The sequence below is a fragment of the Rosa rugosa genome, chromosome 7 (genome assembly GCF_958449725.1).
Source record: "Rosa rugosa chromosome 7, drRosRugo1.1, whole genome shotgun sequence".
Lineage (NCBI taxonomy): Eukaryota > Viridiplantae > Streptophyta > Magnoliopsida > Rosales > Rosaceae > Rosa > Rosa rugosa.
In genome coordinates, this window is record NC_084826.1 from 319801 (window position 1) to 339998 (window position 20198).

The 20198-nt window shown below is 39.1% G+C and overlaps 4 protein-coding genes across 9 annotated transcripts; 2 read left to right on the forward strand and 2 right to left on the reverse strand.

Moving 5' to 3' along the window:
• Positions 1-501: 501 nt before the first annotated feature.
• On the reverse strand, positions 502-16558 carry LOC133721501 (uncharacterized). Of its 5 annotated transcripts, none has more exons than XM_062148129.1 (5): positions 16365-16558; positions 15740-16279; positions 15578-15644; positions 14846-14996; positions 502-569 (listed from the first exon to the last, which is right to left on the reverse strand). In XM_062148129.1, exons 2-5 carry the CDS (start codon positions 16264-16266, stop codon positions 532-534), a joined length of 783 nt encoding a protein of 260 aa, XP_062004113.1. In that variant the 5' UTR covers positions 16267-16279; positions 16365-16558; the 3' UTR covers positions 502-531. The 5 variants fall into 5 exon arrangements, with proteins under 5 accessions (XP_062004113.1, XP_062004111.1, XP_062004112.1 ...); XM_062148127.1 differs by lacking the exon at positions 502-569 and adding an exon at positions 14499-14696 and having other exon boundaries at positions 14825-14996; positions 15740-16267; XM_062148128.1 differs by lacking the exon at positions 502-569 and adding an exon at positions 14499-14696.
• On the forward strand, positions 1725-4238 carry LOC133721500 (nucleosome assembly protein 1;1-like). Its single transcript, XM_062148125.1, has 11 exons — positions 1725-1932; positions 2006-2040; positions 2138-2176; positions 2262-2345; positions 2443-2517; positions 2617-2691; positions 2800-2987; positions 3078-3201; positions 3310-3350; positions 3516-3647; positions 3963-4238. The coding sequence occupies exons 1-10, from the start codon at positions 1797-1799 to the stop codon at positions 3634-3636; spliced, it is 918 nt and encodes a 305-aa protein (XP_062004109.1). The 5' UTR covers positions 1725-1796; the 3' UTR covers positions 3637-3647; positions 3963-4238.
• LOC133721499 (nucleosome assembly protein 1;1-like) lies at positions 5627-13293 on the forward strand. The gene is made up of 11 exons (XM_062148124.1): positions 5627-6124; positions 6213-6247; positions 6333-6371; positions 6458-6541; positions 6649-6723; positions 6823-6897; positions 7006-7193; positions 7296-7419; positions 12492-12532; positions 12722-12853; positions 12963-13293. The coding sequence occupies exons 1-10, from the start codon at positions 5980-5982 to the stop codon at positions 12840-12842; spliced, it is 927 nt and encodes a 308-aa protein (XP_062004108.1). The 5' UTR covers positions 5627-5979; the 3' UTR covers positions 12843-12853; positions 12963-13293.
• A 1652-nt stretch (positions 16559-18210) lies between the features above and the next one.
• On the reverse strand, positions 18211-20198 carry LOC133722627 (thioredoxin F-type, chloroplastic-like). Of its 2 annotated transcripts, none has more exons than XM_062149500.1 (3): positions 19832-20198; positions 18639-18738; positions 18211-18546 (listed from the first exon to the last, which is right to left on the reverse strand). In XM_062149500.1, exons 1-3 carry the CDS (start codon positions 20155-20157, stop codon positions 18409-18411), a joined length of 564 nt encoding a protein of 187 aa, XP_062005484.1. In that variant the 5' UTR covers positions 20158-20198; the 3' UTR covers positions 18211-18408. The 2 variants fall into 2 exon arrangements, with proteins under 2 accessions (XP_062005484.1, XP_062005485.1); XM_062149501.1 differs by having other exon boundaries at positions 18211-18543; positions 19832-20197.

Sequence of the window (20198 nt, forward strand, 5' to 3'; positions counted from 1 at the left end):
GGCCAGCATTAAGGGTACGACTGCAATTGTAGTAGCACACTAGGGACTTTAACGTCCTTTGTGGAATTCATCTGGGAAAATTTCCAAGTTGGTAGTTTCCTGGAAAGTGTTTTGGTCTCAGCCTGGAAATGCTTCGTTGCCTACTCTGTTTGACTCTTCCGTGTTTTCGTATTTTTGGATCTATTTTCTTCCAAAGTTTTAGATTTTTCATCTCTAGAATATGTCAAATGATCCATGATTCTTTCGATGTTAATATAATGCTTCAATGACAGAGGATAGGGCCGGGCACCCATGCACATTGAACAAACTGCCACTCTGGTTAATTGGCATTTCTTCTTCTCCTGCCTCACGATTCCTCGTGACAAAAACCAGCAAAGAAATAGAGGTTTAACAAGCCATGATTACCATTTCAAAAGCTTTGACATTAGAACAGATTTTGAGTACAACTCCACATCATATACTATATTGAGTACACATAATACAATTCAACTTGAGAATGTGATAGCTTTTTCTCTTGACAAGCCATGATCACTACTTCACCTCAGATACCTGCAATTCCTCAAAACAACCTGCAAAAAACAAAAAGGGGGTTTTAATATCCTCATCGTTGTTAAACAGAAGATGTGTCACTGTATACCGATCAACAGATACACTGCCGTTTTCTTATATATTACAGATTAAAAATAGAGCAACTTACGCAGCGATGGTATCAAATTACCTTTTTTTTTTTGTTGCCCTTTTGGTCATACTCTTCCATTTATCCTTGAGATAAGCTGCAGTACTTGAACAGTATGTATGAACTATGAAAAAGATGGATGAAAGCCTGACAAATTTTCTCCCAGGGTATAGACTTTCCATTTGTGGACAGGTCCAAGATTCTTAATTTCACTCCCTCCTGCAGCACAAAATACTTGGTCAGATTCTTACAGAGAAAACTGAAGAACTTAAACCTATCAGAAGAAACAGTTTCCATATCCCATAGAAATCTGAGCTCAAATTAGTAAAGTCATGTCAATTAGTTATACCTTGATCGATCAATAATTATTTTGGACTTTATACAACATATCTATGCAAATCTCCTAAAAGAAGAGATTCTAATAACATTTCAATTCTTAGAAAATAAGTACGGTGAGACAGCAAACGTAAGGTTAAAGAGGCAAAGAATATAAAGGGCTGTACTCTCGCATAGGGTGACTCTGATGCATCATATCATTACTATAATAAATCTCTTTTCCGGATATCAAGTCTATTAGCATACAGTTGGTTTGAAGTTGCAGTGCCTCAAGTGTGTGCCATGAATTAGTACATACTCTCATCAAGGGTACGTGCAAAACATTTAGCCATTATAAGGATAGTTAACTTTGTCTCATAATCCAACATTTTCCTACTTTATAAGAAGATGACATATCTTAGAAAACAGACATGTGAGTTACTAATTGATGCAACAAGAAAGGTCATCACTATGAAATCAATTCCAGAAAGGCTGACATACCTTTAAAGCTTGTTCCTCTTCCTTGGTCCATAATACTCCTTCTATCAAGACATACGAAGCTTGTGCTGCATGTCAGGAGAAACAATGAGCGTAATTGCAGGAGAATGTGGAGCGACACATAACCAAGCAGCAGTAAAACAAACTCAAAAATTTATTCAAAAAAAAAAAAAAAACAAACAAACTCAGAAGAAATCACCTCAAAAATTTCGGCAACTTTCTGGTTCCATTGTTTTGGGCCTGGTTGTTTTTAGGGCTTGAATATAAAATCCCCAACCACTCCTAACCTCATTGGAGGTGAGTGACAATGGCGCAATCATCTTCCAGTGCAGAGAGGGCAAAAACATCGATCCAAGATGACGACGACGCCGCCGCAATTGAAGCCTACAAGACTTACGTACGGGTGATGTCTTGCATTCCCCCAACCCACTTCAAAGAGATGGGTACGTGATTATCAATTTGCATTTGATTAGACATATTTGCAATCTCTTAACTTTTTGCTTGTCCTGACTCCAGAAAAAACCGAACCAGAGAGTATGCGTAAACTTAAGGCAAGTTTCGTTTTTCAGTTTTATTTTGTTTCCCCCATCTCCAATAAAAAGGATCGGGGTTTAATAACTTGTTCATCAATTTTTTTTTCTTTTGCAGTTGAGCCTCGAATCCAGGGACCAACTGAAAGAGATACATGTCGGTTTGTTTTCAGAATTTATAACCTAATTCTAGATTTTAGGTCTGTTGAGAATAGTGTAGATGATCAAAATCCATAATGCAGGCTGACATTGTCAAGGAGGAAGCCCTCTTTGTTGAGGAGAGAAAGAGATGGCTGGCGGATAACCGGGATCTCTATACTGACATGGTATGTAGGGCATTTAGCTTCTCAGAGTTCAGGTTTGGAACTGTTGAATGTGCATGTCAAGTCCTGATGTATGTCTTATTACATTCGTATATTGCAGAATCAGTTTTTTGTCAAAAGATGTCAATGGGAAACTGATTTTAAGGAAATCCACTTAAAGCCTCTTTATGAAAAGGTATGCCCAACTGTATTTTGTAGATCAGAGGTTTAATTTTTCTGGAATGCCTTGAAAGTTATGTTGATATGCCATCTGGTTAATGCGACTTATTTGCAGAGATGTATTGCTGCTAAAGCAGTCCCTGCCTTTTGGCTTACTGCAATGATTGCTAACAAGACACTTTATAAGCAGGTGTGCAATTCTTCAGCCAAATTTTTTTCTGTGCTTATGTTTTTCTTATGGTTCTAATCAATTGTAGACACTTGATCAATCATCATCTTGTCTGTTTCTTTTTAATAGATTGCAGAGAGAGATACAAAGGCTTTGTACTTTCTGAATGATATCAAGTCTAGTAGGACAACTGATTTGAAAGGATTTGAGCTGAAGTTCACCTTTGACGATCATAATCCTTATTTTAAGAATAAGGTCTTGACTAAAAAGTATGAGGTGATTGATGACAACGAGTCTGTTTCGTTGAAGGCAATTGGGTAATTTCAGTTCATGATGTTATATATACTTTAGTGATTTTTCCTATCGTTTCTTCTTCTTCTTCTTAAGTTTGTGGTATTTTCTTGTAGGACTAAAATAGACTGGTATCCTTCTCAAAAATTAACGCAGCAGAGTGGTAAAAGCAGTGAAAGTTTCTTTAAGTTCTTTAGTTCATATGCTACTGTCGATCCTCTTTCTTTTGACAAAGAAGCTGTAAGTTTGATTTACTTAGTTCATATGGTACCTCCTACGTTTTTGAATTTAGTTAATGATGATTTTAGGCCAGTTTTCCTAATCTTCTTAATGCATGCAACTTGTTAGGATGAACTCAAAGGCGACCTTCCGACGGATTATTTAATTGGGTATGTGAATACTTTATTTTGCTTTGAATACAGTAGATTGACAAAATGGCTTGAAGCTTACTTTTTAGTTAGATGCTTAATCCCTAATAAATTGATTAAGGATGAGAATCTTTATGATGTAGATTTATTGTTCTTTGAATGACATATTGCTATTGTGATTTGTAGTACCAAGTTTCGAGATAAGATCATTCCGCATGCTATATCCTGGCATAGATTTTCAGAAGACGATGATAGTGATTTTGGAGATGACAGTGATGAAGAATGTGAGCGTTGCTCAAGGTGGTAGATAAGAAAAAGGTATACATGTGTATCTATTATGGTGCCGTTCACTTTTAGGCCATGTTTGGTAACCGGAAAGTGGGCATTGGGAAAGGAAACATTTTCCTTTCCTACGTTTGGGACAGCCAAGGAAGGGAAACATTTTCCCAAAGGAAAGGAAAAAGTGAAGGAAATTGATTCCCTCCCCTCCCCCTCCGGAAACACTTTCCCAAAGGAAAGGAAATTGATTCCTTTCCTTTCTGGTTACCAAACATGGCATTATATTGTTTGGATTAAAGTGTCGCAGGTCATTGCTGACGTGCTTTTTTGATGGTTTTTTTTATTGTTTTGCAGTCGTAGAGGCTTCTGGAGAGTCCTTGATTTTTGGCATGTTGACATGGGCACATGGCTACCTCTGTTTTCACTCTTATTACATTATGTCGGGTAATACTAGGGGAGTCTTTTTTAAAAGATGACTTGGAGTTGATTTCTAAAGTCATTTAGTTCTTTAGTACTAATTTTGTAATCAAGTTTCATGGATCATTCATGGAATTACCTTACTTGATCTTGTTAGGAAATCAGGCCATACTATAAGGCTTGTGTTTATGTTTATCTAGGTGAATTTCATTACCAGTTATCTCGATCATGACCTAACTTCTACCATATATGCTTCTCAACCATTATCTCGATCACGGTCTAAAGCATGTGTTTATGTTTAGCTACAGTTAACTACTGAGGTAACTGAGCTGTGAAAAATAACATAAATGTCAGCAATGATCACTCGAATACAAGTCCTTCCCCTGAAAGACACTATTTAGAAAAATAATTTGAAGTTAATTACACCCCACACTAACATCAAGGTAGATGGTTGATGCTTCAATTACAAGTTACACCCCACACTAGATTCATGAATGGCGGGATAATCTGCCCCAGTTTGCACGTAATATCATCACCCGCTTCAATATTACAATTGACTAGTCTTCCCTCCAATTTGAAAGAAAGGGCACCTATGACGGTTCCTCGCTCGGTCTGTTGCAAAGACGTTTAGACTAGAACGGGTGCAACGGAGTTCAATACAGACTTGATTGATAGCTTTATTCGTCTTAGACTGGTCCTTGAAAAGCGCGACATCCATGTAAAAGAATGAGCGTAGTGTGCGGTACACCTTCGATCTCTTTGCAGAACGAGTGAAGGAGCTCGAGAGCACGTCGCAATCTTTTCCTTGTTTTTTGTCTTGGGTGGCAAACTTTGTCACCGTCTTCTAGAATACGACGTTTGGCCCCCTTCTCACCGGCGATCCGTGTGTTTGAGGCCGATTGATCAACGACTGTGTTTGGCCCGTCGTTCTTAATATTTTTCTGATACTTTTCAATTGCCTCCAATACTTGCTCTCGAGACATCTCACTGACCTTGACCATCTTATGAAATTTATCGCTGGGGGTGGAGTAGACCTCACGAGAGGTCCTATACCAAAGTAGGAACTCTTGTGATTTACGGTTGACCTCAACTCTTGATGGTGTCTCCCAGTTGGGAACTCCGTTACGGTTTCCACCATGGGAGCCTGAGCTTGAGCTGTTCGCCATTTCGAGTAAGTAGCTCTCGATGGAATTCTGTTTATGGGATCTGTGATTCAACTTGGGTTCCTTTATATAGAAATCAGGATACTTTCTAATAAGAACACAGTGCAGAGAGAAGAAAAGAAGAAAATTCAAAGCAGACTAATTTCATTCATGGCTGGCTCCCAAAAGCAGAAGTTACAGAATTTAAAGGTGAGAAACAAAAGATTCCACCGATGGATCAATGACAGATGTCTAAATCCTACCAATGCTTATCCTAAAACAGTACTACTAGAGTACTAGCAAGCTGTCACATAACCGTTGTTCTTGGAGCTATCTGTGAGAGAGTAATGGGTAAAATGAAATGGGTCTTGAGAGTGATAAGGGGTGCCCTTATCACTTTCCTATTCTATTCTATTAGGGAGGATTAAATTCCTTTTTTCCATTAGGGGTTTCTAAACTGATCTTCTTCTTTTTTTTCCCCCATTGTATAGGGGAAAATTAAATTAATATTTTGTTTTTGTTTTTTTTTGTTTTTTAAATCTCTAACCCGTTGGCTCCCAATAGTCATTCTTGACCTTCGTCGAGTGTCGCCCTTCATCATTGTGATTCACCGCATCTGGTTCGCAGCCTCTCTCGCCGTTGTTCGTCAATCCATAACCCTATAATGCTTTCAGTATTTGTAGGGTATTGTTGGAATTTAATTTGTTCCAAAAAAAAAAGCACGATTGGGGATGTGAATTAATAAAAAATGAGTGTGTATATAATTTCTCTTTAAAAACATTATTTTTTAAACTTTCAATTGGTGAGTGACAATGGCGCAATCATCAACCAGTGGAAAGAGGGCAAAAACATCCATCCACGATGACGTCTCCGGCAACGACGCCGCCGCAATTGAAGCCTACAAGACTTACGTACGGGTGATGTCTTGCATTCCCCCAACCCACTTCAAAGAGATGGGTACGTACGTAATAATATCTCACACCTCAATTTGCATTTGATTAAACATATTTGCAATCTCTTAACTTTTTGCTTGTCCTGACTCCAGAAAAAACCAAACCAGAGAGTATGCGTAAGCATAAGGCAAGTTTTGTTTTCAATTTTATTTTGTTTCCCCCATCCCCACTAAAAAGGATCGGGGTTTAATAATTTTTATTTTCTTTTGCAGTTGTTGCTCGAGTCCAGGGACCAACTGAAAGAGATACATGTCGGTTTGTTTTCAGAATTTATAACCTAATTCTAGATTTTAGGGCCTGTTGAGAATAGTGTAGATGATCAAAATCCATAATGCAGGCTGACATTGTCAAGGAGGAAGCCCTCTTTGTTGAGGAGAGAAAGAGATGGGTGGCTGATAACCGGAATCTCTGTACTGACATGGTATGTAGGCCATTTAGCTTCTCAGAGTTCAGATTTGGAACAGTTGAATGTGTATGTCAAGGATGTGACAGTCCTAATGTATGTCTTATTACATTCGTATATTGCAGAATAAGTTTTTTGTCGAAAGATGTCAATGGGAAACAAATTTTAAGGAAATATACTTAAAGCCTCTTTATGAAAAGGTATGCCCAACTGTATTTTGTAGATCAGAGGTTTAATTCTTCTGGATTGCCTTGAAAGTTGTGTTGATATGCCATTTGGTTAATGCGACTTATTTGCAGAGATGTATTGCTGCTAAAGGAGTCCCTGACTTTTGGCTTACTGCAATGATTGCTAACAAGATACTTTATAAGCAGGTGTGCAATTTTTCAGCCAAATTTTGTTCTGTGCTTATGTTTTTCTTATGTTGCTGATCAATTGTAGACACTTGATCAATCATCATCTTGTCTGTTTCTTTTTAATAGATTGCAGAGAGAGATACAGAGGCTTTGTACTTTTTGAATGATATCGAGTCTAGTAGGACAATTGATTTGAAAGGATTTGAGCTGAAGTTCACCTTTGACGATCATAATCCTTATTTTAAGAATAAAGTCTTAACTAAAAAGTATGAGGTGATTGATGACAACGAGTCTGTTTCGTTGAAGGCAATTGGGTAATTTTAGTTCATGATGTTATTTATACTTTACTGATTTTTCCTATCGTTTCTTCTTCTTCTTCTTCTTCTTCTTCTTAAGTTTGTGGTATTTTCTTGTAGGACTAAAATAGACTGGTATCCTTCTCAAAACTTAACGCAGCAGAGTGGTAAAAGCAGTGAAAGTTTCTTTAAGTTCTTTAGTTCATATGCTACTATCGATCCTCTTTCTTTTGACAAAGAAGCTGTAAGTTTGGATTACTTGGTTCATATGTAAAGAAATTTATAATGGAAGTTGTTTTCACTACTATTTCTGCTTCAGCCGATATGGGAATATATATTGCACTCTTTTCTCTCTTTCTGCCTTTTTCTTTTCCTTTTGCAGGTTTTCATTTTCTTGTCTGCTACTTTCTTTGTCTCCTTCAATTAAGGAGGACTTGTCTTCTGCTACCTTGTCTGCTACTTTCTTTCACCTCAAATCAATCAGTTGTGATTCTTTCCCTCAATACTCCCCCTCAAGTTAGAGTGGATATTGATCACTCCTAACTTGCCAAGCAGTCCTGAAAACTGTTCCGAACTTAGAGGCTTCGTGAAAATGTCTGCTGGCTGCTCCTTTGTTCTTATATGCTCCATTTGAATCAATCCTCTTTGCACTTTCTCTCTTACGACATGACAGTCTATTTCTATATGCTTTGTCCTTTCGTGGAACACAGGATTGGACGCTATGTGTATTGCGGCCTTGTTATCACAGAATAACTTGACTGGCGGCAAATGTTGAACATTCAAGTCTTTCAAAATGTATCGCAACCACGTTATCTCACAACAAGTAGTGGCCATTGAGCGATATTCGGCTTCTGCACTCGAACGTGAAACAGTAGTCTGTTTCTTCGTTTTCCATGCAATGGGAGCATGTCCAAGGAAAATACAATAACCGGTCGTTGACCTTCTGGTGTCTTTGCAACGTGCCCAATCTGCATCGCAATATGCTCTTAATTCCAACGGCCCTTTTGAAGGAAGAAGAATACCCTGACCTGGTGTCTGCTTGAGGTATCGCAACACCTTGTGAGCTGCATCTAAGTGAGGTTGTCTTGGTTTATCCATGAATTGACTAAGTGTATGAACTGCATACACGAGGTCTGGTCTGGTAATTGTGAGATAGATGAGGCGTCCAACAAGCCTTCGATATTGAGATGCATCTTCTAATATTCTTCCATCTTCTTGTGTGAGAGCTATGTTTTGCTCAACTGGAAAACGTGAAGGTTTTGCACCAAGGAATCCTGTGTCTTCAAGTATTTCCAAGGCATACTTTCTTTGACTTAATGCAATGCCATGCTTGGATCTCGCTACTTCCAATCCAAGAAAATATTTCAACTTTCCCATATCCTTCAGTTTGAAATGGCTTGATAGGATGCTTTTGGTTCTCATGATGTCATCTAAACTGTTGCCTGCAAGAATTACATCGTCCACATAAACCAACAAAGCTGTAAAGATACCGTGATGGCTTCGAACGAACATGGAATAGTCAGACAATGATTGCTTGAAACCGGCCGATTTGAGGGCTGAGGAAAGCTTCAAAAACCATTGCCTGGAGGCCTGCTTCAAGCCGTATAATGACTTGTGTAGCTTACAGACCTTATTCTCCCCCTTTCGTTCAAAGCCAGGAGGAAGTTGCATGTATACATCCTCATGGAGATCTCCATTGAGGAACGCATTATTCACATCCAGTTGGTGAAGATGCCAATTCTGGTGAGCTGCGAGACTGAGCAAGACTCGGACGGTGGTGAGCTTGGCAACTGGTGCGAATGTCTCCCTATAATCAAGGCCTTCCACTTGGTTGTACCCCTTGGCCACTAGCCTGGCCTTATAACGTTCAATGGTGCCATCGGGGTGGTACTTGATTTTGTACACCCATTTACAACCGATCGGTCGTTTGTGAGCCGGGGGTGAAACGAGGCTCCATGTGTGGTTATCTTGCAGGGCCTGAACCTCTAGTCTCATAGCTTCTCTCCACTTTGGGTCTTTAACAGCCTGTGAAAAAGAGGTGGGTTCTCTTTGCATGGTAATGTTAGCAGTAAAGATTCTATGGGGAGAAGAAAGATTGGCATAAGAAAGAACGTGGGAGAGACTATGAGCTGTACCAGGAGTGGGAACCTCGTTGGAAGAGGATGACGGAGCGAGGCGTGATGGGAGGGCCGCATCAATGTGAAAGTCCTGCAATGCGGTAGGAAGCTTGGTAGCACGAGCAGACTTGCGTGGTCGTGGTGGAGTTGGTCCTGGGGGCAAAGGTGATGAAATGTGATCGGATGAGATTGTGTCCGAGGGAGGAATGGTGATGTCCGAAGATACGGGTTCTGGAGATGAAAAAGGTATGGAAGAGGTGTTAGGTTGGTTTTCAGCGGAAGACTGGGGACTTGAAGATATTGTAGGTGGAGAGTTATGTGTGGGACTCGAAGGAGGAACTGTTGGAATAGAAGAATGATCATAATGGACCAAACGTGTTAGAGAAGGAAACAAATCGGGGTTTTGAGATGAAAAGGGCTCCGAACCTTGTGAAAAAGGAAAAACATTCTCAAAGAAAACCACATCCCTTGAAACTAGGGATTTCTTAGTGGTCAAGTTATAAACCTTATACCCCTTCTGACCGTGTGGATAGCCAAGGAAAACGCACTCCATGGAGCGAGGATCAAATTTACTAGGACGGGTTGGATGTGTGGATACGAAACACTGACAACCAAAGACTCTTAAATGAGAGTAGCTAGGCTCCTTATGAAAAAGTATCGCGAAAGGTGTTTTACCCTGAAGAATGGGAGTAGGTGTTCGATTAATCAAGTAAGCTGCTGTGAGTATGGCATCCCCCCAAAAAGGTTTTGGCAAATTGGCTTGGAAAAGAAGAGCCCTGGCCATGTTGAGTAGGTGGCGATGTTTGCGTTCAGCAACACCATTTTGTTGCGGTGTGTTGACGCAGCTAGTTTGGTGGATAATGCCTTTAGAAGAATAAAATTGGGGAATTTTAAATTCTGGACCATTGTCACTTCTAACGACCTTAACGTTTTTGCCAAACTGATTTGCAGCCAAATGAATAAAATGAATGAGGAGAGTGCGTGCTTCAGACTTGTGTTTCATCAAATACACCCAAGTGCTTCGTGAATGATCATCGACAATTGTGAGAAAATATTGTGCACCAGAAAGAGTTGGAACATGATAACCTCCCCAAATATCAATGTGAATTAAATCAAAACAAGATGTACTACGAGTAGTACTTAATGGAAATGGTTGTCGAGTAAGTTTGGCTAAAGGACAAACAGAACAAGTACTTGAAGCACAAGCTTTATTTGCAAGAAACGAAAATAATGAAGATGCTTTATTTGAGGGATGACCAAGTCGTTGATGCCATAAGCTATTCAGGTTCAAGGTGGTGTGGACCGCATTGCATGTTCCTTTATGTGGTAGATTGAGGCGGTAGAGTCCCTCCTTCTCAGTTCCCGTCCCAATCATCCTCCCCGATTGTAGGTCCTGTATGACACAAATTTGCCTTAGAAATATGGTAATATGGAAGGAGTCGAATGCTAGTTTGCTCACAGAGATCAAATTAAGGTAAAACAAAGGAACACATAAAACACTGTGAAGAACAAAATGTGGAGAGAAGACTACGGTGCCAACATGGGTAACACGTGTTGTGGTACCGTCAGGGAGCTTGACCCAACGATTAGAGACTGATTTTAGTGAGGTTAGCAAGTTGGGATTACAAACAATATGATCGCTTGCACCACTATCTAATATCCAGATAGGCTCTTTACTATTCTGTGCAAGGGAGTGAAGTTTACCTGAAAGCTCTTCATAATTGGGAACATTACCGACCAAATTGGCTGAGGCAGCCTTCGTTTTGGTTAGGAGCTGATTGAGAAGTTGATGGCACTCTTCTCGTGAAAAAGGGAAATTAGCCGCAGCTTCCTTGTGATCATCTTGAGGGGCTACATTATTTGCTTTTGATCTTGCTTGGCCACTTTCAGCAGCATTCTTCCTCCTTCGGCAGTAGTCATAGGTATGTCCCTTCCCATTGCAATATGTGCATTTGAGATGAGCTCTGCAATTCTTTGTGTTATGGTTGGTCATGTTGCATTTTTCACAAAACTTGGCTTCTCCTTCTACAGACCTGAAATCACGAGTCATTTTCTTCACAGAAAAGGCTGAAGATTCTGGTGGTGTCGTGGATTTGCCGGCAGTAGTCTCTGCCTGCTTCTCTTGGCGTAGCACCATCGCATAGGTTTTGTTCAAGTTCGGAAGTGGATCCAACCCTATGATGTTGCTGCGGGTTTGTGCAAAATTCTCATTAAGTCCCATAAGAAATTTCATGGTCTTTTGCGTTTCCATGAAATCCTTAACTTCAGCCGCTGCTTCACAGGTACAAGGAGGAAAGGAACAGAGAGCATCCTTTTCGTCCCATAGGCTTTTGAGTTTTGTGAAGAAGGAAGTGACTGAGTTGGTGCCCTGCTCACATTCATGTATGGCGTTCTCTATATGAAACAACAACACGGTATTAGTGTGAGAGAATCTCTCTTGCAATTCTAACCACATACCTCTAGCATCCCTGCAATGGATGACACTGCTCGAGATGTCCTTTGACATAGCTCCAAGCAACCAAGTTTTGACAAGGACGTTGCATCGATCCCATTGCAGTTGTTCATTAGGGTTGTGAGTCGGCCTTTTTAGGGTTCCATCAATAAACCCCTTCTTGTTTTTGATAGTGAGTGCCATGATCATTGACTGCACCCATGTCGTATAGTTGTCTTCCATCAGCGGTTGTGAAACAAGGACAGCGCCTGGTTGATCCGAATGATGAAGGAAAAGAGGATGATTGGAATTCTCCCATGGTTCTGAAGTCTTGGAAGAGTTCGAGCCCGTTCTGGGTTCAATGAGTCTCTGCTCTTCATTATCACCAGCCATGAGGTATTTGCTTGTATGAGTTTCTAGGTCCTCAAGAGCGATTGCTCTGATACCAAAAAGAAATTTATAATGGAAGTTGTTTTCACTACTATTTCTGCTTCAGCCGATATGGGAATATATATTGCACTCTTTTCTCTCTTTCTGCCTTTTTCTTTTCCTTTTGCAGGTTTTCATTTTCTTGTCTGCTACTTTCTTTGTCTCCTTCAATTAAGGAGGACTTGTCTTCTGCTACCTTGTCTGCTACTTTCTTTCACCTCAAATCAATCAGTTGTGATTCTTTCCCTCAATAATATGGTACCTCCTATGTTTTTGAATTTAGTTAGTGATGATTTTAGGCCAGTTTTCCTAATCTTCTTAACGGATGCAACTTGTTAGGATGAACTCAAAGGCGACCTTCCAACGGATTATTTAATTGGGTATGTGAATACTTCCTTTTGCTTTGCATACAGTAGATTGACAAAATGGCTTGAAGCTTACTTTTTAGTTAGATCCTTAATCCCTAATAAATTTAGATGCTTAATCCCCAATAAATTGATTAAGGATGAGAATCTTTATGATGTAGATTTATTGTTTTTTGAATGACATGTTGCTATTGTGATTTGTAGTACCAAGTTTCGAGACAAGATCATTCCGCATGCTATATCCTGGTATACATTTTCAGAGGATGATGATAGTGATTTTGGAGATGACAATGATGAAGAATGTGAGCGTTGCTCAAGATGGTAGATAAGAAAAAGGTACACATGTATATCTAATATGGTGCCATTCACTTTATATTGTTTGGATTAAAGTGCCGCAAATCATTGCTGACGTGCTTTCTTGATGGGTTTTTTGATTGTTTTGCAGTCGTAGAGGCTTCTTGAGAGTCCTTGATTTTTGGAATGTTGACATGGGCACATGGTTACCTCTGTTTTTACTCGTTACATTATGTTGGGTAATACCAAGTGAAGTCTTTTTTCAAAGATGACTTGGAGTTAATTTTTTTAGTCATTTAGTTCTTTAGTACTTCTAATTTTGTAATCAAGTTTCATGGATCATTCATGGAATTACCTTACTTGATCTTGTTAGGAAATCAGGCCATACTATAAGGCTTGTGTTTATGTTTATCTAGGTGAATTTCATTACCAGTTATCTCGATCATGACCTAATTTCAACCATATGCTTCTCAACCGTTATCTCAATCACGGTCTAAAGCTTGTGTTCATGTTTAGCTGCAGTTAACTACTGAGCTGTGAAAAATGACATAGATGGCAGCAATGATCACTCGAATACAAGTCCTTTCCCTAAAAGACACTACCCAGAAAAATAATTTGAAGTTACACCCCACACCAACATCAAGGTAGATGGTTGATGCTTCAATTACAAATACACATGTTCTAGCAGAAACTGTGAGCCATGTTGATGAAGGCAGAAGTAACTAAAATGAAGATCTGCAACTTCACCTCGACCCCCTAATGTGTAAAGAGAAGGAAAAAAATGTTTGTTTTCTCTGAACTTACACAAATAAATAATTGGATCCACAAAACTATCCACTGTATGTAAAAGTAAAACTACGAAGTTCCATAGCTGAAAGCCTGAAACTTCGACAGGAAACCAAGAAACCAAGCATTCATGCCATACAGCTTGAATTTGATGAACGAATTCAAGTACGTACGTCACATGAGAGCTGAAAACTCATGCCTACCTCAATATGAAATACTACATGCTCCATGGAGCAGCAAAATGTATCTATTCAATGCTGTATTTTAAAGCATTCTCCAAAGCAGAATGAAGTTTTGAAACTCTCCGTCAAAAGTAATGGCTCTAACTGAAATGATGGAATTCCACTGCCACTTCTTAGCTTCATACATCTCATTCCATGCTTGTATTATCTCATCAATCTTGAATCCTAGACCTGTAACAATAGCAAGTGAGCATAATGTCTGAAATAAGAAGAAGCCCCAGCGAGTCCAAACTTCTAACTGCGATTTCCAAGCATTCATGCCATACAGGTAGCCCCAATTTGAACTCCACAATGGATCGCTCGTAGACCATGGCGCCCCACAGCTTGGAAAGTGGTTTATATATTATCATTTAAATTGTGGTCACCTTCCAATGCATTATAATATGAGTGGTTTATGTACCATTTCTCAGCTTGGAAATGCTTCATTGCCTACTCTGTTTGACTCTTTCGTTGCGAATTTTTGGATCTATTTCTTACAAAGTTTTAGATTTTTCATCCCTAGAATATGTACGTAAAATGATCCATGAATCTTTCCATGTGATGTGATGCTTCAATGACACAGGAGGACACCGATATTGAATGAACTGCCACTCTGATTGGCATTTCTTCACCTGCATCACGATTCCTGTGATTCCTCGTGACAAAAACCAGCAAAGAAATGGAGGTTTAACAAACCATGATTACGATTTCAAAAGCTTTGTAAGCTCTTTGACATTAGAACAGATTTTGCGTGCAACTCCACATCACATTGTATTGAGTACACAAAATACAACTAAACTTGAGAATGTGATAACTTTTTCTCTTGACAAGCGATGATCACTACTTCAGCTCGGATACCTGCAATTCCTCAAAACAACCTGCAGAAAACAAAATGGGGGATTTCAATATCCTCACTGTTGTTAAACAGATGATGTGTCACTATATACTAATTAAACCAATATACTGCTGTATTTTCTTATTATGGATTAAAAATAGAGGAACTTACGCAGCGATGGTATCAAATTACCCTTTTTTGTTGCTGTTTTGGTCATAAACTTCCATTTATCCTTGAGATTAGCTGCAGTACGTGAACTGTGAAATCTATCTTTGTAAGCCTCACATATTTTCTCCCAGGGTATAGACTTTCTATTTGTGGTCCAAAATTCTTTCACTCCCTCCTGGAGCACAAAATACTTGGTTAGATTCTAACAGAGAAAACTGAAGAACTTGAACCTATCAGAAGAAACAGTTTCCGTATCCCATAGAAATCTGAGCTCAATTTAGTAAGGTCATTTCAATTATTTATACCTTGATCAATAATTACTTTGGACTTTATACGATATATCTATGCAAATCTCCTGAAAGAAGAGATTCTAAGAACATTTTAAACTGTTAGAAATAAATGAGTCAGCAAATGTAATGTTAAAAAGGCAAAGAATATAAAGGGTTTACTATAGTAAAATTTCTTTTCAGGATATCAAGTCTATTAGCATACAGTTGGTTTGAAATTGCATTGCTCTACAGTGCCTCAAGTGTGTGCCATGAATTAGTACATACTCTCATCAAGGGTACATAACATTTAGCCATTATAAGGATTGTTAACTTTGTCTCATAATCCAACCTTTTCCTACGTTATAAGAAGATGACATATCTTAGAAAACAGACATGTGAGTTTCTAATTGCTGCAACAAGTAAGGTCATCACTGTAGACAGAATTAGCTGATACTATTACAGATGATGAATCAATTGGCTGAGATACCTTTAAAGCTTGTTCCTCTTCCTTGGTCCATAATACTCTCCGTCTATCAAGAGATGCAAAGCTTGTGCTGCATGTCAGGAGAAACAATGAGTTATCAATTCGTAATTGCAGGAGAATGTGGAGCAACACATAACCAATCAGTAAAACAAACTCAGAAATCACCTCAAAGATTTTGGCAACTTTCTGGTTCCATTGTCCTCCTCCTCGGCCACCCTTTTACCAAGTCCTTCATCTCCATCTGACGTTCCTTGTATATCAGAAAGCCTCACTGTTAGCAGAGGCTCCACCACCAAAGGCTCTCTTTCCTCCTGTCTTTCTCCACCTTTAACATTCTCAAAATCCTGCCTTGCAGATACACCGCCATTCTCTTCATCATCGTCAACCTCCCTCCTCCTCTGCTCACTGTCTCCTTGGGTTGCCCTCAAAATCCAGTTGGTCAATTTAAGAGCGGATAGGTCTAACATTTTCTCTTTCTGCTTACACAAATGGCTTATCCACTTGTATGCACAATAAGGGCAGTAAAAGTTACCCATATCATCAAACTGAGGCTGCACCGTCATACACTCTTCATGAATAACAATTGGGCATCCATTCTCACAACAAACCAACAATCTGTTGGTTTCACTAGTACCCTCTTTACACTTGAGACACCACAAAACCCTCGCGTTGCCCTCCTCCTCTGATATCATTCTAACAATCCAACTACGTCAAAACCAATAATTAATCATGTAAAAGAGGACTCAGACGAACTCAACCGCAAACAAGAAAGGATTCAGTAGAAACAAACCTGAGAGCAAAATTACAGTCCCTGCTGTTTCTTTAGATGAGAGAAATCGCACAATTCCGAGACCCAGCTTCGACCTTTCTACGAGACTATGTAACACAAGGTATTTGGAATTGGGGGGTAGCAACAGTAGCGTGTTTCCATTTCCATATGATCCCTAAACAGAAATAGAAGCAAAGATTCCACTCTGTGACCCGCGAGGTATCTATGAAAAAGCGCTGGACTTCTGTTTGAATAACAGAACGGCCCAAATGATTTCCCTTTTGTTTGCTTACAGGGCCCAAAGAATCAATATTCAAATGGGGACTACATTAATCAATAGCTCTCCTGGTCAGTAGAGGAGACCAAAACCATGATTTTGTCACCATTGATTTAAAATAAAATAAATTAGCTATAAGTTTGAGTTGTTTCTTTTTTCGTCTTTTGATACAGATCTAGAAACTAACCCAGACAACTAGGTTGTGAGACATAAACAAACTTTACTTTCAAATCAAGTACTCTTCTTTTATCTGAGGGAAAAACTCACAAACAGTACATAAACTACGAGCCACTAATAACTTTCGTACCTCAACTTCAAAAAATATCATTTTGGTACCTGGACTTTTCACCCCGACCCAAGATTCATACCTGGGAACAGTAAAACCGTTAACGGGGTTAACTTTTCAAGGGTATAGTCGTTCTTTCACTGTTCATCTTCTCCAAACCTATCTCCTATCTCTATGCAATTCCAGATTTTTCATCTTCTTCTTCATACCTCAGTGAAAATGAGCATCAATTCATTTGCTTTAATGGGTTTTGTTCCAAAATTCATTTAGATTCTTGGGTATGTTTCTATTTCATTATTTGTATTAGTTCTTCCCCAATTTTCAAACTATCTGCAACACCAAAAACTCGTAGCAGAAGAAAAATCCAAATCATGAATTTGCACAATCCAGATTGGCCTTGACGTCATTTCTCCTCGCCGCTTCATCGAACTTCTCCTTCAGCCCCTTGAGAACTACAACACCACATCAAAACCAAATCACACAGAGTCAGCACAATCGGCGAGCTAAAAAAAAAAAAGTTAACGGAAGGTGAAGAGGTAGCTTGGATTACTGGATATGACCAAGGCGTTGACAGGAGGATTGAACATGGTGATGACGGCGACGCCGTCGCTTCCAACCTCCAAGGTGACCTTGACGCCCGCCATGGATCCACGAACCAGAAGCAACCTGGGGTTTTGTGATGAGGATAAGAAAATGGAGGAGAAAGCAAAAACGAAGATGATTGAGTATGAGATCACACTACTACGAGTATGGGTCTGTGTATAAATTTTCTATTTTGTTAATTATGCAAATTCATGATTGGGATTTTTCTTCTGCTATGAGTTTCTGGTGTTGCAAATAGTTTGAAAATTGGGGAAGAACTGAAGAACTAATACAAATAATGAAATAGAAACATACCCAAGAATCTAAATGAATTTTGGAACAAAACCCATCAAAGCAAACGAATTGATGCTCATTTTCACTGAGGTATGAAAAAGAAGATGAAAAATCTGGAATTGTAGAGATAGGAGAGAGGTTTGGAGAAGATGAACAGTGAAATGATGACTATACCCTTGAAAAGTTAACCCCGTTAACGGTTTTACTGTTCCCAGGTATGAATCTTGGGTCGGGGTGAAAAGTCCAGGTACCAAAATGATATTTTTTGAAATTGAGGTACGAAAGTTATTAGTGGCTCGTAGTTCAGGTACTGTTTGTGAGTTTTTCCCTTTATCTAAATATATATTTATTTTTTTAATTAGATTTTTATCTTTCAAATTGGCCTAACCTTTGGAATAATGCAAAATGATCCTTAACTAGATAAGTGCTACTTGAAGACTATCATAGTGGTCTCTCTTTCTTAGAAAGTAAGTGCATTATGGTACATTTATTCTCCATTGAAGTGAATTACAATCGCAAAGAAAACGTCAAATGGATACATACAAGTAGAAAATAATTTCCAAGCAGGCGTTGTTTCATCACATTATTAACATCAAATGGAGAAAATAAAATAGAAGAAGATTGATTCAGCTCGTTCTAACAGTCTCTATGGCAGCAACTAAATCATCAAATTTGGCCCCTGTCACTTCTTTTACAACCTTGTCATGCTTCAAAATCTTGAAAGTCGGAACCACCCTTATTCCAAGCTCCTTTGCCAATGGCTGCTAACAATAATCAAAATAAACATAAGATAGAGCACTGCCACCTGACAAGAATACTGGTGTCAATTAGAATTTCAACATGACAGATGACAAACCTTATTTTCTTGGTTACAATCAAGCTTCAAAAATATGACATCGTCATATTTCTGTGACAATTCTACATATTTTGGAGCTATAATCTTGCAAGGACCACACCTGCAGATCAAGATCAAAGGAAGGAATGAGAAATCAAGAGTAACTAATCTTAAGATATTAAGATATACCAAGAAGCATAAGCCGGGTGAGAAACTAAAACAGATGTAGTCATTGGTTTTCCTCATGCCTCTCCTGACATTCTTTGACCTGAATGATATCCATTTCTATTTTCCTTATGCTTCTCCATGTGTGGATCATAATCCCTATACAATCAAACTATGTAACACAATAACAATCCAAAACCACCGTATCAGGAATTCCAGAACCACCGAATCAAAGCTCAACATAATTATCAAAATAATAATATTGGAGTAATTTCATATAATCTAGTTGATAATAACAGCCACTCCATGATGTGATAATGATATAGAAGAAAGAAATTTGATCCAGCATGCTAAATATCATATTGTAAGATACCAAGATCCAATATTCAATAGCCTCCCAGTTCAATTTCATAGTTCATTATTGGAAGCTAACAAAGATCACAACTAAAATAGAGTCCTAGACCTCGACTAGTGAAAGACCAAAGCTCTCTTACTTCCGTCTTTCTATTTTTCATGTAAAAAACAAACTATACCATAAATGTACGCTATAGCCCCATATGTATGTATATACTAAAAAGATTTCATCGGCTAGACCTCTGAATTCAACTACTGCCTGTGCCTGGCTTGCGTTTGTGCTATCAAATTTGGCCAACTAGATGGAACCAAGCTGTAGTTGAAGTCACGAACTGATAGGGTACTTAAATAAGCAAGGAGAGCATGCATTATCATCATAAAGGACGGCATGACTTGGACTGGTGGTAACTTGGCAAATCGTGGATCAACAAGATATATGGTAAAATTTTCCAATGGTAACTGACATATATACAGTTTCAACAGCATATATGCAGAACCAATCAAATTAAATTACAAAGGGGCAATTTAGCATCTGAAAAATTAAGTAATTTTGCTTCCTTGAAATACTCATACTCAGACAGACATGGCCAAAACATTCTGAAAACTTTCGAGTGTCGAATTTTCTCAAGATCGAGCAGGAAGGTGAAAAAAAAAAGAGGAAAATAATGGGCGGGGGGAGAGAGCATGATGCATACCATTGGGTGTACATATCAAGGACGACGGTCTTGTCGCCGGCGGCATTGACGATTGGCCAGAAGGTGTCCTTGTCGACCTCGGTGACCTGGCCGACGGTGGCGGCAGTGTCCAAGCTAGACCTGACCGCAAAGGCCGTCTTCCGCCTCACCAAGCCCACCAAGCTAGAGCTAGAGCTAGAGCTAGAGCTTGAGCTTGAGCCTGAGCTTGAGCCTGAGCCTGAGCCTGAGCTTGAAATGGAAGAAGGGTAAGTGATCGGATGTTTCGACGGAGTGGAGCAGCAAATGGAGCGAAGAGGAGGGAGAGTGGCAGACTGGAGAAGAGCCATTATTGATTTCTGTGATGGAGAGCACTCCAGTTGCGCATCAG

Coding starts and splice junctions, on each gene's coding strand:
- LOC133721501 (XM_062148127.1), bottom strand. CDS start 16,266: ATGATATCAGAGGAGGAGGGCAACGCGAGGGTTTTGTGGTGTCTCAAG. Junction 14,997..15,577: donor AAGAGGAACAAGCTTTAAAG/GTATCTCAGCCA, acceptor TTTGTGCTCCAG/GAGGGAGTGAAAGAATTTTG. Junction 14,697..14,824: donor TAATTTGATACCATCGCTGC/GTAAGTTCCTCT, acceptor TGTTTTCTGCAG/GTTGTTTTGAGGAATTGCAG.
- LOC133721500 (XM_062148125.1), top strand. CDS start 1,797: ATGGCGCAATCATCTTCCAGTGCAGAGAGGGCAAAAACATCGATCCAA. Junction 2,692..2,799: donor ACAAGACACTTTATAAGCAG/GTGTGCAATTCT, acceptor TCTTTTTAATAG/ATTGCAGAGAGAGATACAAA. Junction 2,988..3,077: donor GTTTCGTTGAAGGCAATTGG/GTAATTTCAGTT, acceptor ATTTTCTTGTAG/GACTAAAATAGACTGGTATC.
- LOC133722627 (XM_062149500.1), bottom strand. CDS start 20,157: ATGGCTCTTCTCCAGTCTGCCACTCTCCCTCCTCTTCGCTCCATTTGC. Junction 18,739..19,831: donor CTTGATATGTACACCCAATG/GTATGCATCATG, acceptor CTTGATCTGCAG/GTGTGGTCCTTGCAAGATTA. Junction 18,547..18,638: donor ATTGTAACCAAGAAAATAAG/GTTTGTCATCTG, acceptor GATTATTGTTAG/CAGCCATTGGCAAAGGAGCT.
- LOC133721499 (XM_062148124.1), top strand. CDS start 5,980: ATGGCGCAATCATCAACCAGTGGAAAGAGGGCAAAAACATCCATCCAC. Junction 6,125..6,212: donor AACCCACTTCAAAGAGATGG/GTACGTACGTAA, acceptor TCCTGACTCCAG/AAAAAACCAAACCAGAGAGT. Junction 6,248..6,332: donor AGAGTATGCGTAAGCATAAG/GCAAGTTTTGTT, acceptor TTTCTTTTGCAG/TTGTTGCTCGAGTCCAGGGA.